The sequence below is a fragment of the Mirounga leonina genome, unplaced genomic scaffold (genome assembly GCF_011800145.1).
Source record: "Mirounga leonina isolate KUSES-001 unplaced genomic scaffold, KU_Mleo_1.0 Mir_173, whole genome shotgun sequence".
In the NCBI taxonomy this organism is placed as follows: Eukaryota; Metazoa; Chordata; class Mammalia; order Carnivora; family Phocidae; genus Mirounga; species Mirounga leonina.
This window is the reverse complement of record NW_023270447.1, coordinates 11,792,219-11,815,867: the sequence shown is the minus strand read 5'-3', so window position 1 is coordinate 11,815,867 and position 23,649 is coordinate 11,792,219. Positions and strand designations below refer to the sequence as shown.

General features: G+C 38.4%; 1 protein-coding gene across 1 annotated transcript in view; it reads right to left on the bottom strand.

Moving 5' to 3' along the window:
• Nucleotides 1-1,139: 1,139 nt before the first annotated feature.
• The window catches only part of PLPPR5 (phospholipid phosphatase related 5), a 90,213-nt gene continuing 67,703 nt past the window's right edge, over nucleotides 1,140-23,649 (bottom strand). The window contains exons 4-5 of the mRNA XM_035020284.1: nucleotides 9,984-10,160; nucleotides 1,140-1,304 (exon numbers count right to left, since the gene is read on the bottom strand). Of these exons, the coding sequence (XP_034876175.1) occupies nucleotides 1,140-1,304; nucleotides 9,984-10,160 (342 nt within the window). The remainder of the gene's footprint in view (nucleotides 1,305-9,983; nucleotides 10,161-23,649) is intronic.

Below are 23,649 nucleotides of genomic sequence, written 5' to 3'. Positions count from 1 at the left end.
ATGCCCTCCTCAAAACTATGTCAATAAGGGCAGTTTTTGGTGTTCCAAGTTAGTATGAGCAGAGCAAACCATCAATCCCCTCATTCAGGATATTATTTTCACTAAGTGGAACTTAAGATCATATAACTCTTGGCAGCTGTAACATGCTGTTGACACATGCCAAATGGTAACCTACTATACCCTCTTAGGCTTTTTTGTTTGTGTAGTTACCCTAGATGTACCCTACCCTACATGAACTTCTTTTTAAACCCAAATCCAAAACATTTGCTTTATTTCAAGTTGTTAATTGTATCTAATCTCTCAAGAACTTTTATTTTTTCAACCAATGTATTAATTATCCCTCACTGATTCATACCATCTAAGCCCCTGATTAGCATGTAATTGATCTCTTCATCTAACATATCTATCAAAATGTGGGTATGGACAGGACTGATGAGAAGCCTTTAATAACCCTCTGGGTAATCACTGAACCAATTACAAATGTACATAATTGCATCATCATTTAAGTAATATTACCCTCCATAGTTCACCAGATAAGTTTAGAGAAAAAGTCTCAAGAAAAGTTTTGTTAAATACCTGGCTATTGGTTCATTGTCATGCCCAATGAAGCCTTGACCTGCCATTCAAAGTGCTACCTGGTCCGGCTCCATTCTGCGTAACCTGACCCTCAGGACCTCCCTGATTAGGAGAGCATGATTGGTGTTTTCTTGCTGCCAGATCTTTACATAATGAGATTCAACAAAATTTATTGAGCCATATTATGCCCTAGGCATTATCCTAAGCCTTCTCTCACATAAATAGATGATGGGAAAAGTGGAATGTATTTTATGAAAAAAATGCATATATTCTCAAATGAGGCTACCTTATCATTTCACCCATGCATGAGACCCATCACTGCACAGTGTTCCTTATCTCAAAGTTATGGCAAAGTACAGAACATATTCCATACATAAATACTCAGCTTTTAGCATGAGGTATTCAAAGAATTATTTTCAATGTGATATGCATTTTTCTAAGATGATGCTATCAGTGACTAAATTCTTGCTAAACACCACATTAGATTCTAAATTTGTTTCAGTAAATCAAACATGACTGTGGAGAACTCTCAGGAATGATTATTCATTTGCTCTAGATAACAATCACATTGGAGAACTTAAATTATGAATCACGTGTACAGATGTTACCTTTTCCAAAGGACTTTCTACTCGAGGAATGCTGATCATTGGCATCTGTGCCAGATTATCCGTGTGTATATGTTCATTTTCTGGTTGTCTTCCTTTGAAATTATTTACCACACACACAACCTAAAATTTCAGGAAAAAAATGCAGTTGAAGCAAAGCCACACTCCCTGTGACTATGACCTTTTAAGTAGCTTACTAAATCTGATCATAGAAATAAAGTATTAAAATTACTTAAGTATTACATATATAACTTTAGATCCAGGTTTATCTAGTATAAATTTTATTCCAGTGTAAATGTGTTCAAGAAAATGTATCAAATAATGTGTAGCTCAGTTAATAATGACAATTTCATTATTCTAAAATTTTCATTAAATTAGGTTATAGTCAATGCTCAAATCAATCCATAAATAACATCATAGTCTTATAAAAATTCATAGCAAGCTAACCTTTCCCTAATGCAGCTCACCTACAACTTAATTTAAATGCTAATTATTTCTCATTGCTTCAAGATCATTACATTCATAACAAACCTTCTACAATTGGCACTTTCTAATTTAGTAGCATCCCTTTAATTAACCTAATTCATTGTTTATTATTGTATCCCATATATACTTGGCATTTCAACAATAGCTTACTATGGCTACCAGTGAAATAGAAGACATTTTACATAAAGGAAATTGACCCTTGTTTCAATTGATTATATCCCATAGGTGACAGCATTTGAACTAAGCCAGAGGTTCTCATACTTCAGGTTACATAAAAATAAAGGCCCACCACTGTTAAAAATGCACGTTCCTAAGCCCTCTCCTAAAGATTCTGATTTTGTAGATGAAGGATGGGGCCTAGGAGTTGCCACTTTTTTGAAATACATTGCAGAAGCTTCTGATGCAGGTGAATCATACTTTTAAGAAATAGTAAATTAAACAACACAGGAAAATTACTTGCTATTGTTTGCTTATATTAAGCAGTGGATAAGATATTCTTGAGCCTTCTTTTTCTGGGTTTATAGCTTGTTATCAAGCCAGAATACAGAACTTCCTTGCAGTTGTAACCTAACATTCATTTTTTAAAAGAATAAATGCTTATTATGTAATTACACATTTACATTGTAGATTTTCACAAATGGTCCTTTGGAAAGCCTTTTCTTTAGTAGAGCTCATTACTGAATATTTTCAAAGGCCAATTAGATCTTGGTTATTCTCCAGTTTTTAAATAAAATTTATAAATCTACAAAATAATAACACATACTATGAGACTTTATCTTAGAGAAAATATTTCCCTAGTTGTGGAATACTTATTATCCTTCCATTTCCATGAATAATTACAGATCAGAAACACAGATCAAAGCCTGATAATTTGATTCATTAACTTTATCATTGCCATCAAGATCTTTTTTTTTTTTAAAGATTTTATTTATTTGAGAGAGAGAATGAGAGAGAGAGAGAGCATGAGAGGGGGGAGGGTCAGAGGGAGAAGCAGACCCCCCGCCGAGCAGGGAGCCCGATGCGGGACTCGATCCCGGGACTCCAGGATCATGACCTGAGCCAAAGGCAGTTGCTTAACCAACTGAGCCACCCAGGCACCCCTGCCATCAAGATCTTTAATGTAAGGGATGGTACAAGCTTAGAGATGGGTGCTTGATAAGCCTAGTATCAAATCATGACCCTACAAAAGACTAATAGTGATTGCCCTATAGAAAGGGTCAGTAAATTTTGGCTGTAAGGGGCAAATAGTACATATTTTTGGCTTTGCTAGCACGTAATCTCTGCAGCAGCTATTCAACTCTGATATTTTGGTGTGAAAACAGCCACAGACAATTCGTAAATGAATGGGCATGTCAGTGTTCCAATGTAACTTAAAAAAAAAAAAAAAATAGATAGCAGGCCAAATTTCACCTAATGGCTATAGTTTGCCAACTGACCACTGCTTGGAGTACAAAGGATATAATCAAAAATTTTAGCCAATAGCAACATAATAGTCAAGAAGCTTCCACAATCACTTCATGAAATGTACAAACATATACTTCCCTTTTCATTAATAGAAATAAACTAATGAAAGATTAAGCAGATGAAAAAAATTGCTACAAATTCTTGTGAAGTAAAATTTGTTGAAATGAAATAACTATGTATATAGATGTACGGAAGTCATGAGATGAAGAACAGTTCATCTAGAGTTAATATGGGCTTTTGAAATTAGTATAATTGCTTTTATATTATTTAGGTTTGGTAAACTCTTTGACAGGTTGTATCAGTTATCTCTTCACCGTAATTGAGGGTTAGGACAACACCACTGAAGCAGCTGAGAATTCATATGTGAACTATTTAAACACCTAACAGATAGTAGATATTCATTAAATAGCATCTATTAACATAATGATTATTCTTCATTACTGTTATTATTTAAATTATAAGGGAGGAAATGCCAAATCTTCTTTAGAACCATATTCAAATATTTAACATGTCTTGCCTGCTAACATTCATAAGTATGGAACTGATCTCCTATCAGAAAAATGCTCATGGTGGGGGCTGGGTGACTCAGTCGGTTAAGCATTCAACTCTTGATTTCAGCTCAGGTCATGATCTCAGGGTCGTGGGATTGAGCCCCGCGTGGAAGTCTGCTTGTCCCTCTCCCTCTGTTCCTCTCCTGCCTCTCTCTCTCTCTCTCTCTCTCTCAATCTCTCAGTCAAATTAATAAATAAAATCTTAAAAAATTAAGAAAGAAAAATGCTTATAGGTAAAAGCAAGAAGCTTGGTTTTTGATCCCAAGTCTGTATGTTCTTGGACAGTCCTCTGGGTCTGAGTTTTCTCAATTTGTAAGGGAAGAGGTTGCAATATCTTACCAAGCTAGTCCATTCCTTTGGTTGTCAAAGGTAGGAAAAATTCAACAAATGTTCAAAGTGAAACCTAAGATCTGCCTATCTCCTGACTCCACTATAAAGCTTGATATTTTTCTGGATCTTCTCAGGAAAACAACCCCCACATGCCCTCTCCCCTAATTGCATAAGGCTGAAAACTTGGATTCATCCTTTACACCTCCTATTCACAACCAGTCAATATGCTCAATTTTCCTTCCTAAAAATTTTGATTTCTTATATCTGCTTTCTTCAATCTCCACCACCAACTCCAAAGACTAAGCCATCACCACCACTTGCCTGGATTCCTGCTTAGCTTTCTAAAGTCTCCCTAAATCCAATCTTGGCTCCCTCCAATCCATTTCTATAGTGACATAAAAATGATCTTTCCAAAATGCAAATTGGATCATGTCAGCCTTTTTCAAACTATGTGACTGGGTTATCCATTTCTCTTATAGTGTAAACCTTGCCCACCTTTGCAGCCTTCCTTCTTTGTCCTTCCCTTTCGCTGCCTTTTGTTTGGAATACTCAACTCCACATTCTTTGGGCACCATATCCTACTCATCTGTGGTATCTCATCTCAATATCGCTTCTTCACTGGTTTTCTCTGACCTCAGGCTGTTTTTATTTGTTTGATCAAGTCAATCCCTGCATGCTTTCATCAAAGCACCGATTTCTAGTGAAATTATACATCTGTTAGCATAATACATAATACTTCGGTTGATGTGAATCTCTCCCTTAGAGAGCTTCCTTGTAAGCGCTACAAAAGCAGAGATACTGTCTCTCTCTCTCTCTCTTTTTTTTTTTTTTTTTGCTCACCATTGTATTCCCAGTGCCACAGTGAATGAATTGACTAATGAATGAGCCAAGGCCAAGAATTCTCAAATTTTCTGATGTTCCTATATAATTTAAAGTGACATTCCTCTGAAACATTCTATTTTTACATTAATGGCTTCCACGTGTATAATTCTACCCTGTCCTACAAAAATGACACTAATAAGTCACCATTACACATATATTTTTGTGTTCTTTTGCCAGTGGTGATAATAAATTAATTTGATCTATTTGTGGTCATTTTCCCTCTTCATTTGTAGCAAGTAAAACATCTGTATTGCTTGGGGGTAGGTGCATAGGCTCTGGGGGTCAAAAGGACTGGGCCTTAATGCCAGGCTCTCTGATTTACTCACTGTGAGCCTGGGCAAACAACTCAATATAACTAGACCTGCTCTTTTTTTACCTGCAAAATGAGAACAATAATAACTACATCTCACCGTGCTGTTGTGAGGATTAATTGAGTTAATGTAGTAAAGACTGCACAAATAACTCTTATTGTTATTATTATATCACATATGATAACATGACAAGTTCTTGCTGTGCCTCGGTAAACTTGAACTACTTGACTGGACCTGGGCATCTTTTTTGGAAGCACTCTGAAGCATACATTTGTTAAGCATATATTTGTTAAACAATATTAACCAATCTACAGCTATTGTTCAACTAGTATTTGTTTTGCATTTTCTTAAGCATGGAGACTCTGTTCTCTAACTTTATTTATTTTTATCTATTTATTTGACAGAGAGAGAGAGAGAGAGAGAGAGAGAGAGACGGAGTACAAGCAGGCAGAGCGAGAGGGAGAAGCAGGCTCTCCAGTGAGCAGGGAGCATGTGGGACTTGATCCTAGAACCCTGGGATCATGACCTGAGCTGAAGGCAGATACTTAACCGACTGAGCCACCCAAGTGCCCCTGTTCTCTAACTTTAAAAGAAAATGCACATGGGATGAGAGTGATAAACAGGACAGGATATTAATCCTCATTAGAATATAACAGGCCAGACTTTGAGGGCAGTGGAAACTCAGGAAAAATGAGAGAATGAGGTAGTCAGGGACACCTTTTGGGCAAGTTGGGACTTGTCTGAGAAAAATCTCAAGTGCAAGAAGGATCTCAACAGTCATCAAAGGTGAGGACCATGATCTGCATCTCCTTCTCTGCACCACACACTCACCTGTACTTACTACATATGGGATTTCACTTAACCCTTGAAAGAGCTCTGGGAAGAAATAAACCAGTTCCCCATTCATTCATTCATCCATCAAGTATTTCCTGAGAACCCCCTAACTACCAGACCCTGTACTGCGTACTGAGAATTCACGGTAAAGAAAACAAATGCCTTCTCCATGCACAGCTTACGTCCTAGTGGGTTTGACAGCAAAAAAAAATATTGTATGTGGTATATTAAAAGTTGAAACATGCTACGGAGAAAAGTGAATAGGGAATGAGGAAAGGATTCTTTGTGGGGCGGAAAGCCGTTTTAAATACAGGTCAGGGAGGCCTCACTAGGTTAGAAAAAATGAGACAAGTGACTTGTTCAAGGTCACACACGCAGCATGTGGCAAAAGCAGGATTCAAACCTAGGTTCACGTGGCTCCTAGACACCTGTTTTGCTCTCTAAAATATACAGAGGAATGGGCATTCTCACTGGGGCAAACATAAAGGCCGGACAGAACCTGTCTGTGAGGGTAAGGAAACTGAGTGGATACATTGTATAGGATTCCCCTGCAAGGAGGGAAAATAAACTTGGCTGGGAAGAGGGCAGCTAGATTACGGACAATCCCAGAAGCCCAGTGGAAGTATCTGGGTTTAATGCAGCAGGAATGAGGTTTGTTTGTTTGTTTGTTTGTTTTGTCTTGTTATTAGCAACGGATTATGTTCTAAAGAAAAGAGAGGCAGAATGGAAAGTATTGGGAGGAGAGTCTGAAGTGAGGAGGCAGTTAGGAACCCAGAGATAGAAGAAAGGGAAAAAGCACTAATCTCAAAAATCGAGTACAGTCCCACGGTATACATTTTGGTCACAATGGCCAAGAAATGAAATGTGGAGGAGACATTTTGTAGTGGAAATAAACTGGGACCAGATGAATCACCGGGTGTGGGGGATGAACGAGAAGAATGAGTCAAAGACAGACGCTAGACATTGGGTCTGGGTGACTGGGGGATGTGGATGCCTTCAACTGAGACATAGAGTCTTGGAGTGGGTTAGTGCTCATTTTATTCTGGAACCATTTTAGAGTTCTGCACACACTGCAAGATAATTGGAGACACCCCAGGATATTGCAAGCCAGAGCTGGAGTCGCTGCTCAGAATAAATGTTCTACTTGCCCAAATGAGAAGCCCGGGAGCTATCACGGATTGCTCTCTCTTCGCCTCCGTCATCCCCAGCGTGCCATCAAGCTCCAAGCCTTCCATCTCCACAGACCTCCCAGATAGTCTCCCTTCTCTCTGTGCTCACAGAGGCCTGATGTGGGCCATCTGATTTCCCTGGTTCTGCACAACTTGCCTCCTCTATCCTCATCTGGAGTTTCACTTTCCAACAAACCTACTTTCAAAGCACGGATTTTATCATCGAGTAAAAGGGGCTGAAAGGAAGCAAACTATCATTTATGGAACTGATTTCAGTCATTCATGTGTCCATTCGTTGAACATACACTATTTCATTTAAACTTTTAAGTCTTTATAAGCTTTAAGGAGGCTGTTATTGGCCTCATTTAATGAGGAAGAACCTGAGGCTCGGAAAGATCCATTGGTAATGGCACAAATAAGGAAAACTGCATAATGGCACAAACTGAGTAAGTAAGGAAGCTGAGATTCAACCAGCTTTAACTCACTTGAACTCTGACCGTGGCTCTCAAGTCACCTCCATTACAAAGAGAAAAAGCCCAGATTATTGTAACCTACAAGGCCATTCAGGATAACTACCCCTGTGTTCTTCTATTTCCCACTCTTGTCACTCACGCTGGATGACTGGTGCCATTCCATGATGCCACTGCCCCTCGTGTGCATGCTCTGTCCAGGCCCACAATAGACTAAGGGCTCCATAAATGCCTATTTTATGAAGCATTTTATATTGTCTCTGCGCACTGTGCTCTTTGCTCTCATGCCTTATGCCCCTCCTTAGACCTCCCTGCTTTACAAACTTTGCAAGTTAATGTATCCCCTCCTCTTTCTGACTGTCCCTAATCCCAACAGAGATCTCCTGAGTATATGAACCAATATCATTACCTTTAACTTTCTATAAAACTCTTGGTGTCTATCTTGTGATCTCTTTAAGTAGACTGTATCTTTTTCATGTATTTAATCCCCAGCACCAAGCACAGTGCCTGGATTTTAACAGGGGCTCAGTAAATGTTTCTGTTTTGAAGGAAGAGAGGAAGGGAATAGTTGAGGAAATAACCTATTATTGTCTGACCCCTGAACAAGACTGTAACTCCCACAGGAGACAGATCATGGTTATCTGAACCTCCTTGCATCCCCAGTGCTTGGCACAGTGCCTGGCACCTGTAGGCGCTCATACTCAGAAACGGTTGTGCATGAATGCACAAATGTTTGTTTAGTGATTACAGTTAAAGCATTATCTTCACGTGACCTTTTCATAAGGTCATTTTCCAGGTGTGTGGGAATGTCTGAAGGACCACTGTGGAAGGTTCTGAATATGTGCAATCAGAGGGGCTTGAGCCCAAGGGGGATCCACAGTCCAACTCATTCACCACCAGGTTCTCAGATGAGGAAGTGACTGGGAGGAGATTAGCGTTCTAGATTCCGTCTTGCAGGGGGTCAGGATGTTTACTGGAAGTGAAGGGAAGTTGGCAATGGCCACAGGAAAATAAGTAGGAAGACTGATGAGATAGATGCCAAGTGGAGAGGTTCTGCACCCACAGAGCTGAAACACTGTTACATCTGACACTAGGGCTTTGGAATTTTCACTTTTGGTAGTTCTTTTCTTAGGGTTTATGTAAGGTGTTTGCCTTGTTTTGTTTTAAATGTTTCAATCTGCTTCACCTGTGGTGAGTGAAAGAAATGAAAAGGCTCTGGCCCAAGCCTGGGCCCCAGTTTTCCTGGGGCCATATGATATCTCTGGGAGAGAGATGGGGGTGGGCCTAGGCTCCCAGGCACCTGGGGAATCAGAGGGAGTGACATCAGGAAGAAAAGCAGTACAGCGCGTGGGGCAGGGATGAGGTCATACTCATCACTCTACCATAGGAGGTTCTACAGAACGTTGCCTATTTAAAATGCCTGGCACACAAATTGTTAGCTGGAAAGGTTCATACAAGTTTTTGCTTACTGGTTATGAACTAGGGAAAGGAGCTGAAGAAAGGAAGTTAAGCGTGAGAAGCAATTTAAATGTAATCAAAATGGAAATAAAGTGTTTTTTCCTATTATAATGTGTCAATGCAAAAGTATGTTTTGATTTATAGTCTACACATTTTCCATCTGGGTTAAATGTTATAGACTCAAACTTATAATGGATTGATTATTTCGAAAGCCAGACTAAAATATATTTTCCAACAACCAAAACCTGTAGTAACACTCCAAGGAGATTTTATAAAAGGAATAGAGATGGTATGCTTACTTCATTAGAAATCACTACATAAGCTCTTCACCTCTTGGCAAAATCTGACTTGAGGTGGTATTGTCTTGGAAACCATCCATGGATTTTTAGTTACTGAAGGGAACCAATTCATCTCTCAAATGAGGTTTACCTGTTAGCCAGCGCTGTGACATGGCAGTTCATGGAGGATACTATGCTGAGGCCCTGGGGTACTTTGGGATGCTCTAGATACTCTGGGATGAAAAGTGACCTGAGGACATTTTAAAAATATCCAAGCAACCTAGTCTTAAAAACTATCCAGGGAGGACTGAGCGTTTTAGCCCTGTTCCATTTTATGCGAAAATATTTTGTTCACCTTTGAGTGTAGAATTTATGTATTTTTCATCCCCAAATTTGACTTTAGGCTGAATAAATGAGGAAGGAGGAAGAAATGAATGACCTAAAATATACATATTATCATTTGATACACCACATTTACAGAAACCTGATGATTCACACTTGTATTTTCTTGCAGGTGGTTATAGAAGTTAATTAAAAATGCAGTGAGATCCAAATAAATTTGTACTTACCAGAAATACTGCTATAGATATTCCAACCAGAAAGCCTGCTATCACATCTGACCAATGATTTCGATATTCTGCTACTCTGTTGAGTCCAGTAAGAAAGGCCAAACACATTAAGCCCAAACATAAAACGGGCTTAGCAAGTCTTGTTCCTTTGGCTTTGATTGTGTTGGTAATGTACATCTGAAACATTAAATGAAAAATACAACTTTTCATGAAAGTATTTTCTTAATATATATCCGATATATTTGTATATATGCACACATACATATTTATAGACATATCTATGCTTACAGGGTTCAAATAATTTACCGTAGTTATGAATTTTTTGAAGGAATTTTCTTAGAAGTAGAATTTAAGAATGGTGATTATTTAATTTTACTTACCTGATATTTACTAATGGCCAATTCTTATGTAATATGAATCATCTAGAAACACTGAACACTGACATTCCAAGTGACGTTTTTAACTTTTAATGTACCTATTAAACTATTAATATTTAACTATTAAAGTACCTATTGTTTTATCTGAATTGACATCTTAGATCACTATTGTTAGAAGGGGCAAACTGATGAAGGGGTGTTTTTAATGCTTACATTTTTGTATGCCATATTGGGAGGACACATAATTGATAGGTCAGAACTTGTGACTGTAGTTATAAAAAACAAAATAAAGTTGATTTTCACTGAATAGGCAGTACTTTGAAGAAAGAATTTGAGGTTCAGTGCAGTGACAAGGTTTGCTTTTATGTTGTTTCAGAAATTGTGAAATTACTTTGTTTTAATTAAATTTTTTCAGCCAGAATTAGGACAACAAAAAAACTTAATTACAATCAGGAGAAATGTCTCCTTAAAACAAACAAAACAATGAATAGACACCTACATTTTTGGTGTCTTCACATATGCTAATGAAGAGCAGATAGTGCCAATTGATTTCACTAAATGAAATGTCCTCACATTGTGAGCCACCAGGCTCAAGAATAATTTGGTCTTTTTTCCACTCTGATTTATTCTATTGCTCAGTTGCTGATCATTTCAACCTGTGTTACTACATAAGCAAAGCTGTTGACTGCAACGGGATGTGTCAGTTAATATTTCAAGTCATTAGTAAAGTAATTATAAAGGAGGTGGCTTTGACAGTCCAATACGTTTTTATGGTATTAATGTCAGTGGGTATCTAACACTGATGACACGCTCAGAAAAAATACTTAGAAATGCATTTAATCACTTGCCTATTGTCCTGCATTGAATAAAAAAAAATACATTTGCCTGAGAGATTAAACCAAAAATCAGCACTTAAGTTTTTCCTTCACAGCAGCCATTTCAGAATGCTATGAAATTCAGTAATTATCTTCCTTTTTCTTTTTCTGGGCAAAGTTTGCAGCCTTGTTAGCTGCCAGAAGAGGCTGCATGAATATTTAAACAACCCATGTGATACAAAGCTTCCATCTAGCCAAGTTCTAGCCCTTTGCCATCTCTCTCAGGTCCCAACATTCTAGGGGGGCGGGGGAAAGCTGAATTGTTTCATCTTGGGCCTGTGACCTTCGGAGCCCAGTCGGGTATTGTAAGCCTGGGCGTGGAAGAGCCGAATAATTTCAGTGACGAAGGATAAGTAGACATGAAGGGGAAACAAGAAGAGATGAGAGAGAGAAAATGATGTTTCTGCCATTCTGAGAGAAGGTGTTAAAGAGCTCCACCCACAAGAATAACAAGGCAGGAGGGATAGCACACCATTTCAGGTTGCCAAGGATGCATCTACTGCAGTAATTCTTTATCTGACTAGTGCCTATGAATAGGGAGTGAAATTTGGGCTGCTCGTGAGATTTTCTTTAACACAGCTATAAGGTCGATTAATTCTTTCTGGCTTTTGCATTTCTTCACATCTGTCAGAACTCTAAACATACCCTGTCCTTATTAAGACAAAATAAATGTGGAATGATAAATGAAGAGTATTAATATTGCTAATATTCATTACAGCTATGATTTAATGAGTGATCTCTGTTCAAGGCAATGTTCTAAGTATCTTACCTTAATTATCTTATTAAATTCTCAAAATAGCCATATAAGTCAGATCTCATCATTACCTTCATTTTATAGATGAAAAAACTGAATCAAGGTAAAGCTTATTATGAAGAAAACACAATTTGGCTATTGGGGGTGGCACTGTTGAGAATGGAGAGATGTAAATGAGAAGTAAAGCACCTCAATCTCTCCTTCTTTCTTCACTGATTTATTGCATGGAGGAAACGGCCAATGGACATAAGCTGAGTATCAGCGAATACAAGAGAGTTGAAATCGAAGAGAGGAGAAAGAAGGCTGCTGTAATATCATAGGGTGAAGCCACATCTATACTTTGCTACTAGGGAGAAATAAGAAGCAATGCAAGTATGGTCTGTGTGGAAAATCTCCCACAGAATCTATCTGGTTTTGGAAAGCATTTGTCTTCCCCTTCATCCTCAAAGGCCATCTCAGATACTTGTCCAAGTTGTGTAGGCTTAGAGTTATCTATAAGCTTGGGTGATGACTCTGAAGTTTCTTTTGAATGTTTGCTCCAATTGCTTTAATGACTCAAACATTGGTTATATGGAGTCCAAAGATACAGTCTGGCTACAGTGCAAACTCATGAAAAAGCTTCTGTATGAAGAATAGCCTGGGATTTGGCTCTTCCTCCACCAGATCCCGACTTAGTGTCCAGACCCAGAAAGGAAGAAGATTTAATTTTAAAGGTTATGGAAAAAGGGTGACATTTGTTCAAATACATTCAACTTTAAGGTGGATCATAGCAGTGCTTTATAATATATTTTTCTGGAGCATAATCAGTTGGCATGGATGTAACAAAAGAAAAATTAGAGAGTTTTCACTTATACTCAACAACTCTTTGGTACTTTATGAATATAAGTGCCTTTTAACCAGTCTAATTGTGTTATTCTTACAGAAAGTCTATTATTCCTAATTTGCAGAAGAGGAAATTATGGCATAAGAATCTATTAAGCAAGTTGGATACAGTACAGAAATTGATTATTTATGCTTTCTTGGTTTTTAATTCACTTAGGAAACCATCTAGGTTAACCAGATGTCAAAATGTAGCTAAAATAAAACAAACAGAAGAGTGTATGATTTGAGCAAGATGATACCCACTCAGTCCTCAAGGATCAGTGGATGCTCACTACCTTACAGAACCCACTCATTATTTAACCATTAGTAGCAGTCCTTGTTCATCCATTCCATGAGTATTTATCAGCACAAAGATGCAGAAACCAAAGCTGATCATCTGCTGTCCACTAACAGTCTGATATATATTCTTCTACACTTTTCTCCTTGCTCCTTACAACAACTGACACACATATAAAGGGGTTTTGCTTACTTGTTTGCTTTTACTAAAATGTAATCACAATGCCCATGTTATTCGGAAATGTGAATTGACTCACCTGTGATAATAAACATCCATCTGTTGCATAAGTTGAGAAAGCACCGTGTGATTTTAAAATACTATTATATAAGTACGTAAAAATAAAAACAGACATTTGTGTTTGTTAAGCACTTACTTATATGCCTGAAATTGTTTCTTCAAGAGGAGACATCTAAGGTGAGATCCAGAAGGATGAGTATGAGCATTCCCAGCAAAGGAGAAGTGGTGGGGGAATGACTGTTAAATTTGGTCAAATGCTTTTCCTGCAGCTACTGAGATGATTATATTGTTTTTTGCTTTTGCCACACAGATTGTCTGGCATATGTATTTGTTTACTTGCTGTTGTCTTTCTCCTCCTTGTCTATCTCATATTGCCTGGAGCAATACCTGGTACAGGGCAGGTACCTATGTTAGGAAGAATATAGCTCCCCGAAGATGCCCATGCACTAATCATATGAAACAGAAGAAGGGAGCCACAAGCCAAGGAATTCAGACAGACCCTAGAAGCTGGGAAAATCAAAGAATGAATTCTCCCCCAGAGCCTCCAGAAGGGATGCAACTGGGCTGAATCCTTGATTTTATCCCAGTGAGACCCATGCTAGATTTCAGAACAGCAGAACTGCAAGGTAATAAACTTGGGTTATTTTAAGTCACCAAGTTTGTGGTAGTCCGTCATGGTGTCAAAAGAAAACTACTACCTTCAGTCAATATCGGCTCAGTATGTGAATAATGGAACCTACTGGGATTTGTAAAACTGATCCTAAGGAGGAGATAACTGTGGCCTAGTGATCAGCTCATCCACTTTGCAACCAGTAAGATCTGGTTTAATCCCTGGCTCTGCCACTCACACTGACAAGTTATCCAATCTGTTTAAGCCTCTGTCTCCTTATGTATAAAATGTCAAGGATCGTGACAGCATCACTGCACAGTAGTGAAAGGACTAAAGACATAATATAGGGAAAGTTCTCAGCACAGAGCTTGGCCCACCGTGAGTGCCCGGTAACTGCAGGGGTTAAGTCAGGACCAGGCTGAAGAACACAGAAGCCCAGGACCTACTGTGCTGCGTGATCGTTAAGATGGCACCTGGTGCATTGGGATCATTTTGTGTATAATGAGAACTTGGTTCCTTCTCTTGTTTTTATGCTTCTTTCACCTTCTCCTTGTGCCATTCTGCAGTTTTTGTTTTCTTTCTTCTAAGTTCTCTGTCTAAAGACAGCCACGAATTATTTGTTTGCAGGTAGTTGCCACCTACTCTTATCCTTTGCCTCTTCTTTCCTATAGACTAAATGACCTCAGTTCCACCCATCAGTATGGAAATAACTCAGTGGCCAGATCCCTCAGCAACATGACATTCTAGTGCTTCTGACATACTCTAGTCCTCCTTCTAAAATGTAGAGTCTGAAATGAAGCCCCCCAAGCTACATATCCTCTGACAAGCTCAGAGTATAACTAACTTTTCTGGATTGCACCCTGTGGTCTTACTCATGGATCTGTATTTCGTAATTAGGTTAGGACTGGATCATCTTTAAACTGATTTCCAGGTTTTGACTGTTTTGATGAATACAGTCTAAAAAAGTAATAGTTTTTTGGGGGTTTTGTTTTTCAATAACTACCTAGCACTATGGTCAGAGCGTTTGTGATTTCTTCTCGTGGACTGATGCCCTAGCAAGTTTCCCTATTTCCAACTGCTGGGATTACTCAAAAAAATCAAACTTCTTGTTTTCAAAATAATATTTCACCCTGTCAAGACCATTCTGAACTTTTATGATGACATCTATTATCTTAGTTCTTTCTCTGAGCTTCTCATTGGCTCCCCACAGCATCAAAGATAGAGCTTCATGGCACTCCACTAGAGATTTATTTGCAAGTTGGTTTGGCACATTGAACACCATCTCTTAGGTTCATTTATTAAGCCAGCTATACAGTGTCCTGAAAGTCTTACTGTTGTATCCATACTTATCTACATTCATAGATTTGCCAAACAGCAATGTAAAGGTGTCTGAGAGGGTGTGTAACAGAAGGGTGATGGGAGTTAATACAATAGAGGAAAGACCGTAGACTCTGTACCAGACAGATTTGCGTTCACATAATTCAGGCCCTTCAAGGCTGTGAGGGGGGAGTGCAATAAACAGTAGTATATTGAAGTCATAAATTTTATATACTGCAGTCTAGATTGTATAAAGCACGCAGCTACTTTATTTTCCATAACTGATCTAAACTCCATCATAAGCATCCATCCAAGACTGAACAGGAGTGGATTAGGGGAGGGAGGAATGTTTAATAAACTGTCAGTTGGGGCGCCTGGGTGGCTCGGTTGGTTAGGCGACTGCCTTCGGCTCAGGTCATGATCCTGGAGTCCCTGGATCGAGTCCCGCATCGGGCTCCCTGCTCGGCAGGGAATCTGCTTCTCCCTCTGACCCTCCCCCCTCTCATGTGCTCTCTCTCATTCTCTCTCTCTCAAATAAATAAATAAAATCTTTAAAAAAAAAAACTGTCAGTTGTTCTCAGTTTCTCACTCTTCCCTTTCTGGCAAAATGGCATTGGGGTCCTCTTGGAGGTCTGCCCAAGAGGGGAGGCAACCTCAATGCAGCCACAGAGCTGTCTTACAGAATGACCTCTTCATTTCTGCTGGCTTCCACAGCCCTGTGCTTCTCCCACTTGGTCTCCACTGGGTGCTGTACTGACAATCACTGCTAATGTCCTTGTGAACCCATGCTGACTTGTTCCATCTATGCTCACATGCTACCAAATTCCTCTGAATTTCCAGCACGTCTTCCTTCCAGCCCCAAGTGGGCTGCCTGTCCTCTCTGGCTCTGTTGCAGGGTCCCCTGGTTGCCACCACACCCATCTCGTCTGCTGCCTGCCCTCCTTGCTCTCGGGGTGCCCTGAGGTTGAATTCTTCCAGTTTCAAGCCAGAAATGAGAAAAAGCCCATCTATGTTCTGCCTTCTCTTCAACTTCTCTGGAGTTTCTATTACCTGGTGACTAATTTCCTTCTCAGAGTTTCTAACCTCAGGGTGCTCACTCATATGATCACATCTGCCATTCTGCTCTTTGCTCTCCTCCAATCTTCCCACTTCCTAGGCCCAGAAATGCACCTTCTCTTCCCCAAGGTTGACGGTATCACCTCTTACATTATATCCTGTGTTCTCTCTATTAACTGGCTCATGATACTCAGATCTTCAAATTTTGCTTTTGGTATGTAAAGGTAGTTTTAGGATTTAGAAATTTCTGTTCTTTTTTGACAAAAAGAGTTTTGATTATTAAAACTAAATAGTGTCTTCCATTGTATATATATATATATATATATATACCACATCTTTATCCATTCATCTCCTGGAGTGGTGGAGGGTGGGAGGGATGGGGTGGCTGGGTGATAGACATTGGGGAGGGTATGTGCTATGGTGAGTGCTGTGAATTGTGTAAGACTCATGAGTGACAGACCTGTACCCCTGAAACAAATAATACATTATATGTTAATAAAAAAAATTAAAAAAAAAACTAAATAGTGTCTTATTTTTGATTGATACTGGCTCATCTCTTTCCTATCCCCCCACCCTTGACTGAGGTATAATTTGCAAATAAAAAATGTATATACTTAATGTATACAACTTGATGTTTTTATATATGTATACATTGTTAAGTAATCACCACAATCAAACTAATTAATATATCCATTACCTCACAGAGTTACTATTTTGTGTATGTGTGTGGTGAGACCATTTAGGATCTACCTGCTCTCTTAACAAATTTTAAGTATACAATACAGTATTGTTGACTATAGTCACATTGCTGAACATTAAATCTCTGTGTGGTACATATACTACATATACAATGGAATACTAGTCTGCCTAAAAAAAAAAAAAAAAGGAAATATTACTATTTTTGACAACATGGATGAACCTGAAGGACATTATGCTAAGTGAAATATCCAGGCACAAAAAGACAAATACTGCATGATCTCTCTACGTGGAATCTAAAATAGTCAAATCATAGAAGCAGAGAATAGAGTGGTGGTTGCCAGGAACTGGGGAAAAGGGAGATGGGGAGATGTCAGCCCTTCTCTTATGACCCATCCTTCTCTAAGGCAAATGAATAATAGATGAGAAATCCTAGAGCTATGTTGTCCAATGGTAGCCACTAGCTAGTGTAGCAGTTGAGCACTTGAAATGCAGTTAGTGGAACCAAAGGATTCAATTTTTAATTTTAGTTAACTTTAATTTAAATTTCAAAACTAGTACTTGATTTGATTATTAGAAACATTTTAAATATGTTTGGAACAAATTGGGTATGTGCATCTAGTTTTTACACTGTAAATTTTATGAAATCTAAATACAGATAAAGTATTTGAGATGAAAATTTAGTTCCAGACTGAGATGTAATGCAAGTGTCAAATAAACATATACTGGATTTCAAAAACTTTGCCAAGAAAGGAATGCAAAACATCTCATTAATAATTTTTATGTTGGGGGGCGCCTGGGTGGCTCAGTCGTTAAGTGTCTGCCTTCGGCTCAGGTCATGATCCCAGGGTCCTGGGATTGAACCCCGCATTGGGCTCCCTGCTCGGCGGGAAGCCTGCTTCTCTCTCTTCCACGCCCCCTGCTTGTATTCCCTCTCTCACTGTGTTTCTCTCTGTCAAATAAATAAATAAAAATCTTTAAAATAAAAAAAAAATTTTATGTTGGTACATGTTGAATTGGTAATATTTTGGATATACTCAGTCATATAAAATATATTTTAAAATTAATCTCACTTTTTTTAAGCTTTTTTAATGTGACTACTAAAAAATTAAATATCATATATATGGTTCATTTTATGTTTCTATTAGATAATCTAAATAATCTATTCGATAATGCTGACCTAAATAAGAACATCATTATATAAGGGGAATGAAAAATGTATCAGTTAATTGTAAAAAAAGATTGTATGCATTTCACCATTTATCGCTATTTTGTTAATTATTATATTTGTTGGAGTTGGGCACTGAACTAAAACCATTTTTTAGGGTACCTGGGCTTTATCAGACAACAGTTATGTATATCTTTTTATCTATATTTATCTTTTACATCTATTCATATATTACAGTTTAAATAACACATAATGTGATAAAGTGGTATTTTGGAATTATTTTGAATTTTCAGAGTCAGTCTATTTGTTTCAGGTTCTAATTATCATAACATCTACTTTTTAATGTTTGACTTCATCAAAGTTAATCATTTGTTTTATATTTTACTGGCACCCTTTAGGTGCTTGGGAGATTCCATATTTAGTTAGTGTAAACCAGGAGGAAAAGCTCAAATTATGAGTTTAATATTCTGGGTTAAAATGTCAATCCACCTTTGATTAGTTCTGTGACTTTAGCCAAATTACTGAACTTTTCTGAGTCTTAATTTTATATCATTTATAAAATGAAAATGACAATAATAGTTTGTGGGATTTGGCACAAGAAATTACATAAGGAATGCAAACTTGGCACCAGGAAGATTTTTGTTTATTTTGTGACTGGAATCCACCTAAAGGATTAAAAAGAAGTTATTTAGATTAAAACTATATATTTGCTGGGAGAACTAATAAAAATCAATCAAATAGCATGTGGGCATGGGGTCCTTAAACATATTGTAGTTGAAAAATGAAGAGTAGTCATCCATTTCCTTACAATATACTTAGTGGGTACCTAACAAAAGATTACATAATCATGAACACAGAATTTATCATGTAGTTGATGTCCTTGAATGGGCAACAGTAGGGAGTCACAAATGTGATGTGAGTAACAACACCCTCAGTGTTCAGGACCAGCTGGTACGTGCAGTTAAGATCCGAATATGCTCAGTGACTCAGCTGCCCCCAGCACAATGGCCAATTGATGGTTTGGTTGTAAATAACAGCTCCTTCATCACTGACACATTTACCTTATCCCTGAAGTGCAGCCGTGGTTAATTTAACATGGAGCCCATTTCTTTCCAGTATGACCCCCTGATAAATACATTGTATGTGTGGCACTTCATCTCTCAGCTAGAAAAATAAAAACACTTTTACTTGACATTTTCTCTGTCTAAAATCAAGAACCACACATAGTCCCCATTTAACATTCATTTTCCATACACCAGATAAAAAGTAAGATAATATTTAGATAAAGATAGGCTGCTGTCTTATTTCTGATTGCGATACAAGGAAAGGAAAGCTATGCACTGGCTGAGGAGTTACATGCAAGCCAAAGTTATTTGATTCCCATGATTTTAAGAACTCTGTCATTTCTAAGATTTAAAGTTTGCTGACTAGCAAGTAAGGAACTAAAATTAACATGTAAAAGATGGATCTGGAGATCTTTAAATACTACACAAACATGCTAGATGAATTTAGGAATCAGTTTTAGTTTAACTTAAAGGCAAATGAAGAAAATACAACATGCGAAGCTATTAAAATACACAAGTTAAATGTCAGGGACAAGAAATCAGTGGTAAAATGGTGAATCTCAAATATCTCATCTCATATGTCTATGCCTAATCCTCAAAATTGTTTGAATTTGTAGATAAATCTTAGGATTCACATTTTCTCTCAGACTTTCTTCAGGAAAGAAACTATAATTAATGAGTGTGTGATTATTCGTAGACATGATCTCTGTAGGATGTGCACTATATATCTCCATATAACATATAGAAGCAGAAGAATTTTAAATATTAAGAACTGGATTCACATCTTGAGATATTGTCTTAAATTATACAATAACAGGAAAAAAACTCATAGCTTAAAACGATAAGTGTCCTATCACAATAAGGAAGAGAAACGTGCACACATACACAGAGTCTTGTAGTAGTCACTGTGGCCATATGTGAATTGAGAATATATATATATATGTTTGCAACCAGCAGCAAAGTACTTTATCAATTTTACAGTAATTTCAATAAACATCATAAATATCATAAATATTAACCATGGCTTGACATTTTGAGATACTGAACAGTGTGCTCATAGGATATCGCTGACCTCATTCTTAACACTCATCTGTGGCTAAATCACAGGGGTGGGAAGATCTCCTGGTTGGTCACCCAGGGGTCTCAGGAGGTACCTTCTCCTCCCCTCACTTCAGTGTTGGAGATTTTCCTCCCCCACTCCCTCAATTTTCATTTAACTAAAAGCTGCCTAGATTCACCCCCATTGTAACCTAACCCAATTTTCAGCTTTCACCTCACTACCCCTCAAGACGCAGAAGGAAAGTGGAAAGCATGAGCTCCCGTGTCTGGCCACTCTTCCCCCTCACCCCAAGACATTCTGGGTTTGGGGCAACCAAGGGGTTAGATGTCAATAGATCCCTCTCTCACGGGGGCCTGCCCTGCATCTCAAATCGCATTCTCAGCCTTGTTCCCAGTTGTTGGGGGAATGATCTCTTTCTCATTTTGCTACCCAGCATTTGGTTTCATAATAAGTACTGGGAAAAGACATCATTTTTGTATTGAAACAATATTTTTTTTCTCCTTTGCTAGCTTATGAGGGATAGAAATACCCTTTCTTCTTTGTCACCTCAGTGGCTGGCATGACTCACTCTCAATAGCTAGTTAATCATAATGCAAGTTAAAATTTACCGAATGCTTACCGTGCATCAAAGACTGTGCCAAGTGCTGTACATGTAATTATGTAACCCAAATAATCCCACGGCACTGGGCACAGGAGAGGTAAGTAAGACATAGAAAGGTTAAATAACTTGTCCATGGACTTAGGGCTACTAGTGATGAAACAGGGATCCAAACTCTAGCAGCTTAACTATGAAGTCCGTGCTCTGACTACTGTGAGGCTGGATGAATAGAGAGGTCTCTGCCTCAGTCTGTGGGGGGTGGGTGGGGCTTGTGGAGTTCTTAGAACAGAGGTGAGAGCGCCTGCAAAGGAGACAGCAGAGGAACTGAAAATAACTCCAAGTGTCAGACAGCAGGCTCTATGGGTGGGGGTGGGGGTGAGCCCTGGGAGGGACCTGCAGAGAGGGGAGTGGCAGAAAATTAAGATAAAGAGGTTAACAGGGGCCAGGTTACCAAAGGATTTGTGGGTCAAGTGAGGGAGTTTGGATTTTTAGTAAAAGGAAAATAGGGAGCCCTTACAGGGACAGGAGGAAATGACAGGAGCATATTCGAATTTTAAAGTGTCACTTTGGCTGAAGTGGTTCCAGGTTTTGGATCGCCATGTCCTGAACTGCAGTTATGAACAGATTAGATAAATATTTAGGAAGTTGAATTGGTAAGACTCATTGGTTAATTAGATGTGTGTGTGTGTGTGCGCATGTGCATTTGAGTGGATGAGTTTGAACTGAGTGGAGATTGGTGGGGGTGGAAAGTAAGGTGAGTAAGGAGCAAAGTGTAACTAGTCCCAAGCCTCAATAGCTGATAGAAATGTTTCTAATGAGGAAATCTAGATACCCACCTGGAGGGATAATGATGTTCACATATACACCAAGAATCAAAATGCTTTACCTGTTTTCTCATGGAAACGTTAGACTCCATGGTAGTCCTACAGCACTACTATATGGTAGGTACCTTAATGAGTTAAATAGACTTCTCAAGGCTGACCTAGGTACCAAAACTCCATGTATGACATGGCTGCCAATATGCACATTAGCACAGAGGCTGGGAACATAAGAAGAGTTGGGGATATAGGAAGCACTGAATGAATGAATGAATGAATGAATGAATGAATGAATGAATGAATGAATGAAAATACTGCTTTTGAACCTAGACTTGTGTCTATATTACACTGATAACATCTAACTAGAAAAAATATATATACAAATTCCACAAATATTATTCCATAAATAATCTGTGATTTTTTTGCCTTACGTGTTACTTTAGCTATTTTTTGAAGTGTGTAGTAGTTTTTATATTTCAGAAATAATGTCTAAGAAGCTATTTTCCAGAATTCTATTGGTTTTCTGAAAAATTAATGGCTCTGGTAAAAGAATCTACTTTCTCTTCCATCTTCACCTTTCAGGTGGCCATAGTGAGGGGGTCATGCCTCAGGTGGACTCAGAGCATCCGACTTCTAGTCCTAACCCTCCAATAGATTGGGGATCTGACATTAGTAAGTGACCTACCCTCTCTGAGCCTTAGTTTCATCATAGGTCAAATGTGAAAAGTAGCAATGCAATCCTTTATATGAACCACTGAGTTGTGAAGTATTCCAGAATTCAGAATATTTTCAGATTTTAGAAAGTTAAAAGTGATGCATGTACTTCTCATTACAGGACACCCTCAATGGGGTCAGACGCCACACCCCACAGTGAAACATATTCACATTTCTACATTTAAATATATGGATATTCACAGCAAGGAGAATAAATAAGACTATAAGTAGCTTCACATTAATTCACCGAATTGATTCAGGGAAGATCAGTTTTGCCATTAAAAAAGTTCAAGTCTGATCACCAATTCCAATGAGGGGGCCGAGGGGAGCAAGCAGGGGGATTCTCCCACACCAACAATAAGAATTCTCCAGACACTAAGTATCCTAGAATTCAACTCAATTATGACACCATCTATCCAGAGATAGCACCATATTCTAGAGGTTAAGACTGCCTCTCCCCACCACTACAGGACAGGAACTTCAAGCTTCCCAAAAGTCACCTTATTAACATAACAAAGACACATTTATCACTCTTGCCACAAGAAATTCCAAGGGTTTTCAGAGCTGTGGGTCAGGAACTGTGGATGAAGACCAAATATCTATGTGCTATAAATCACAAAATTACAGCCACCCAAAAAACACACAAAATAAAAAATAACCTTGCATTTACAATTTTTGTTTTTGTTTTTGTTTTTGTTTTGGAGATTTCAGAACTGATGATAAAAGATTGTGAAATTGGGGCACCTGGGTGGCTTAGTCGGTTAAATGTCCAACTCTTGATTTTGGCTCAGGTCATGATCTCAGGATCATGGGATGGAGCCCCGTGTGGGGCTCTGCACTCAGCGTGGAGTCTGCTTGAGATTCTCTCTCTCCCTCTGACCTCTCCCCCGAGTGTGCACATGCTCTCTCAAATAAATAAATAAATCTTAAAAAAAGAAAAAGGATTGTGAAATTGTGAGGTATCTTGAAGACCTGAATCAGATGCATAATGCTACATACAACTATGGCCAAGGCAGAGATGAGAAAATGAGCTTCACGTAGCCAAAGCCAGTGCTCCAACTTTTTGGTAATTCCAACTACAGCAGCTAAAAGGCTGTGACTAAATATGGAAGGGTTCCCGTCCATCTTTAAAAAATGAGGAAGTACTAAAATCACACTGACCA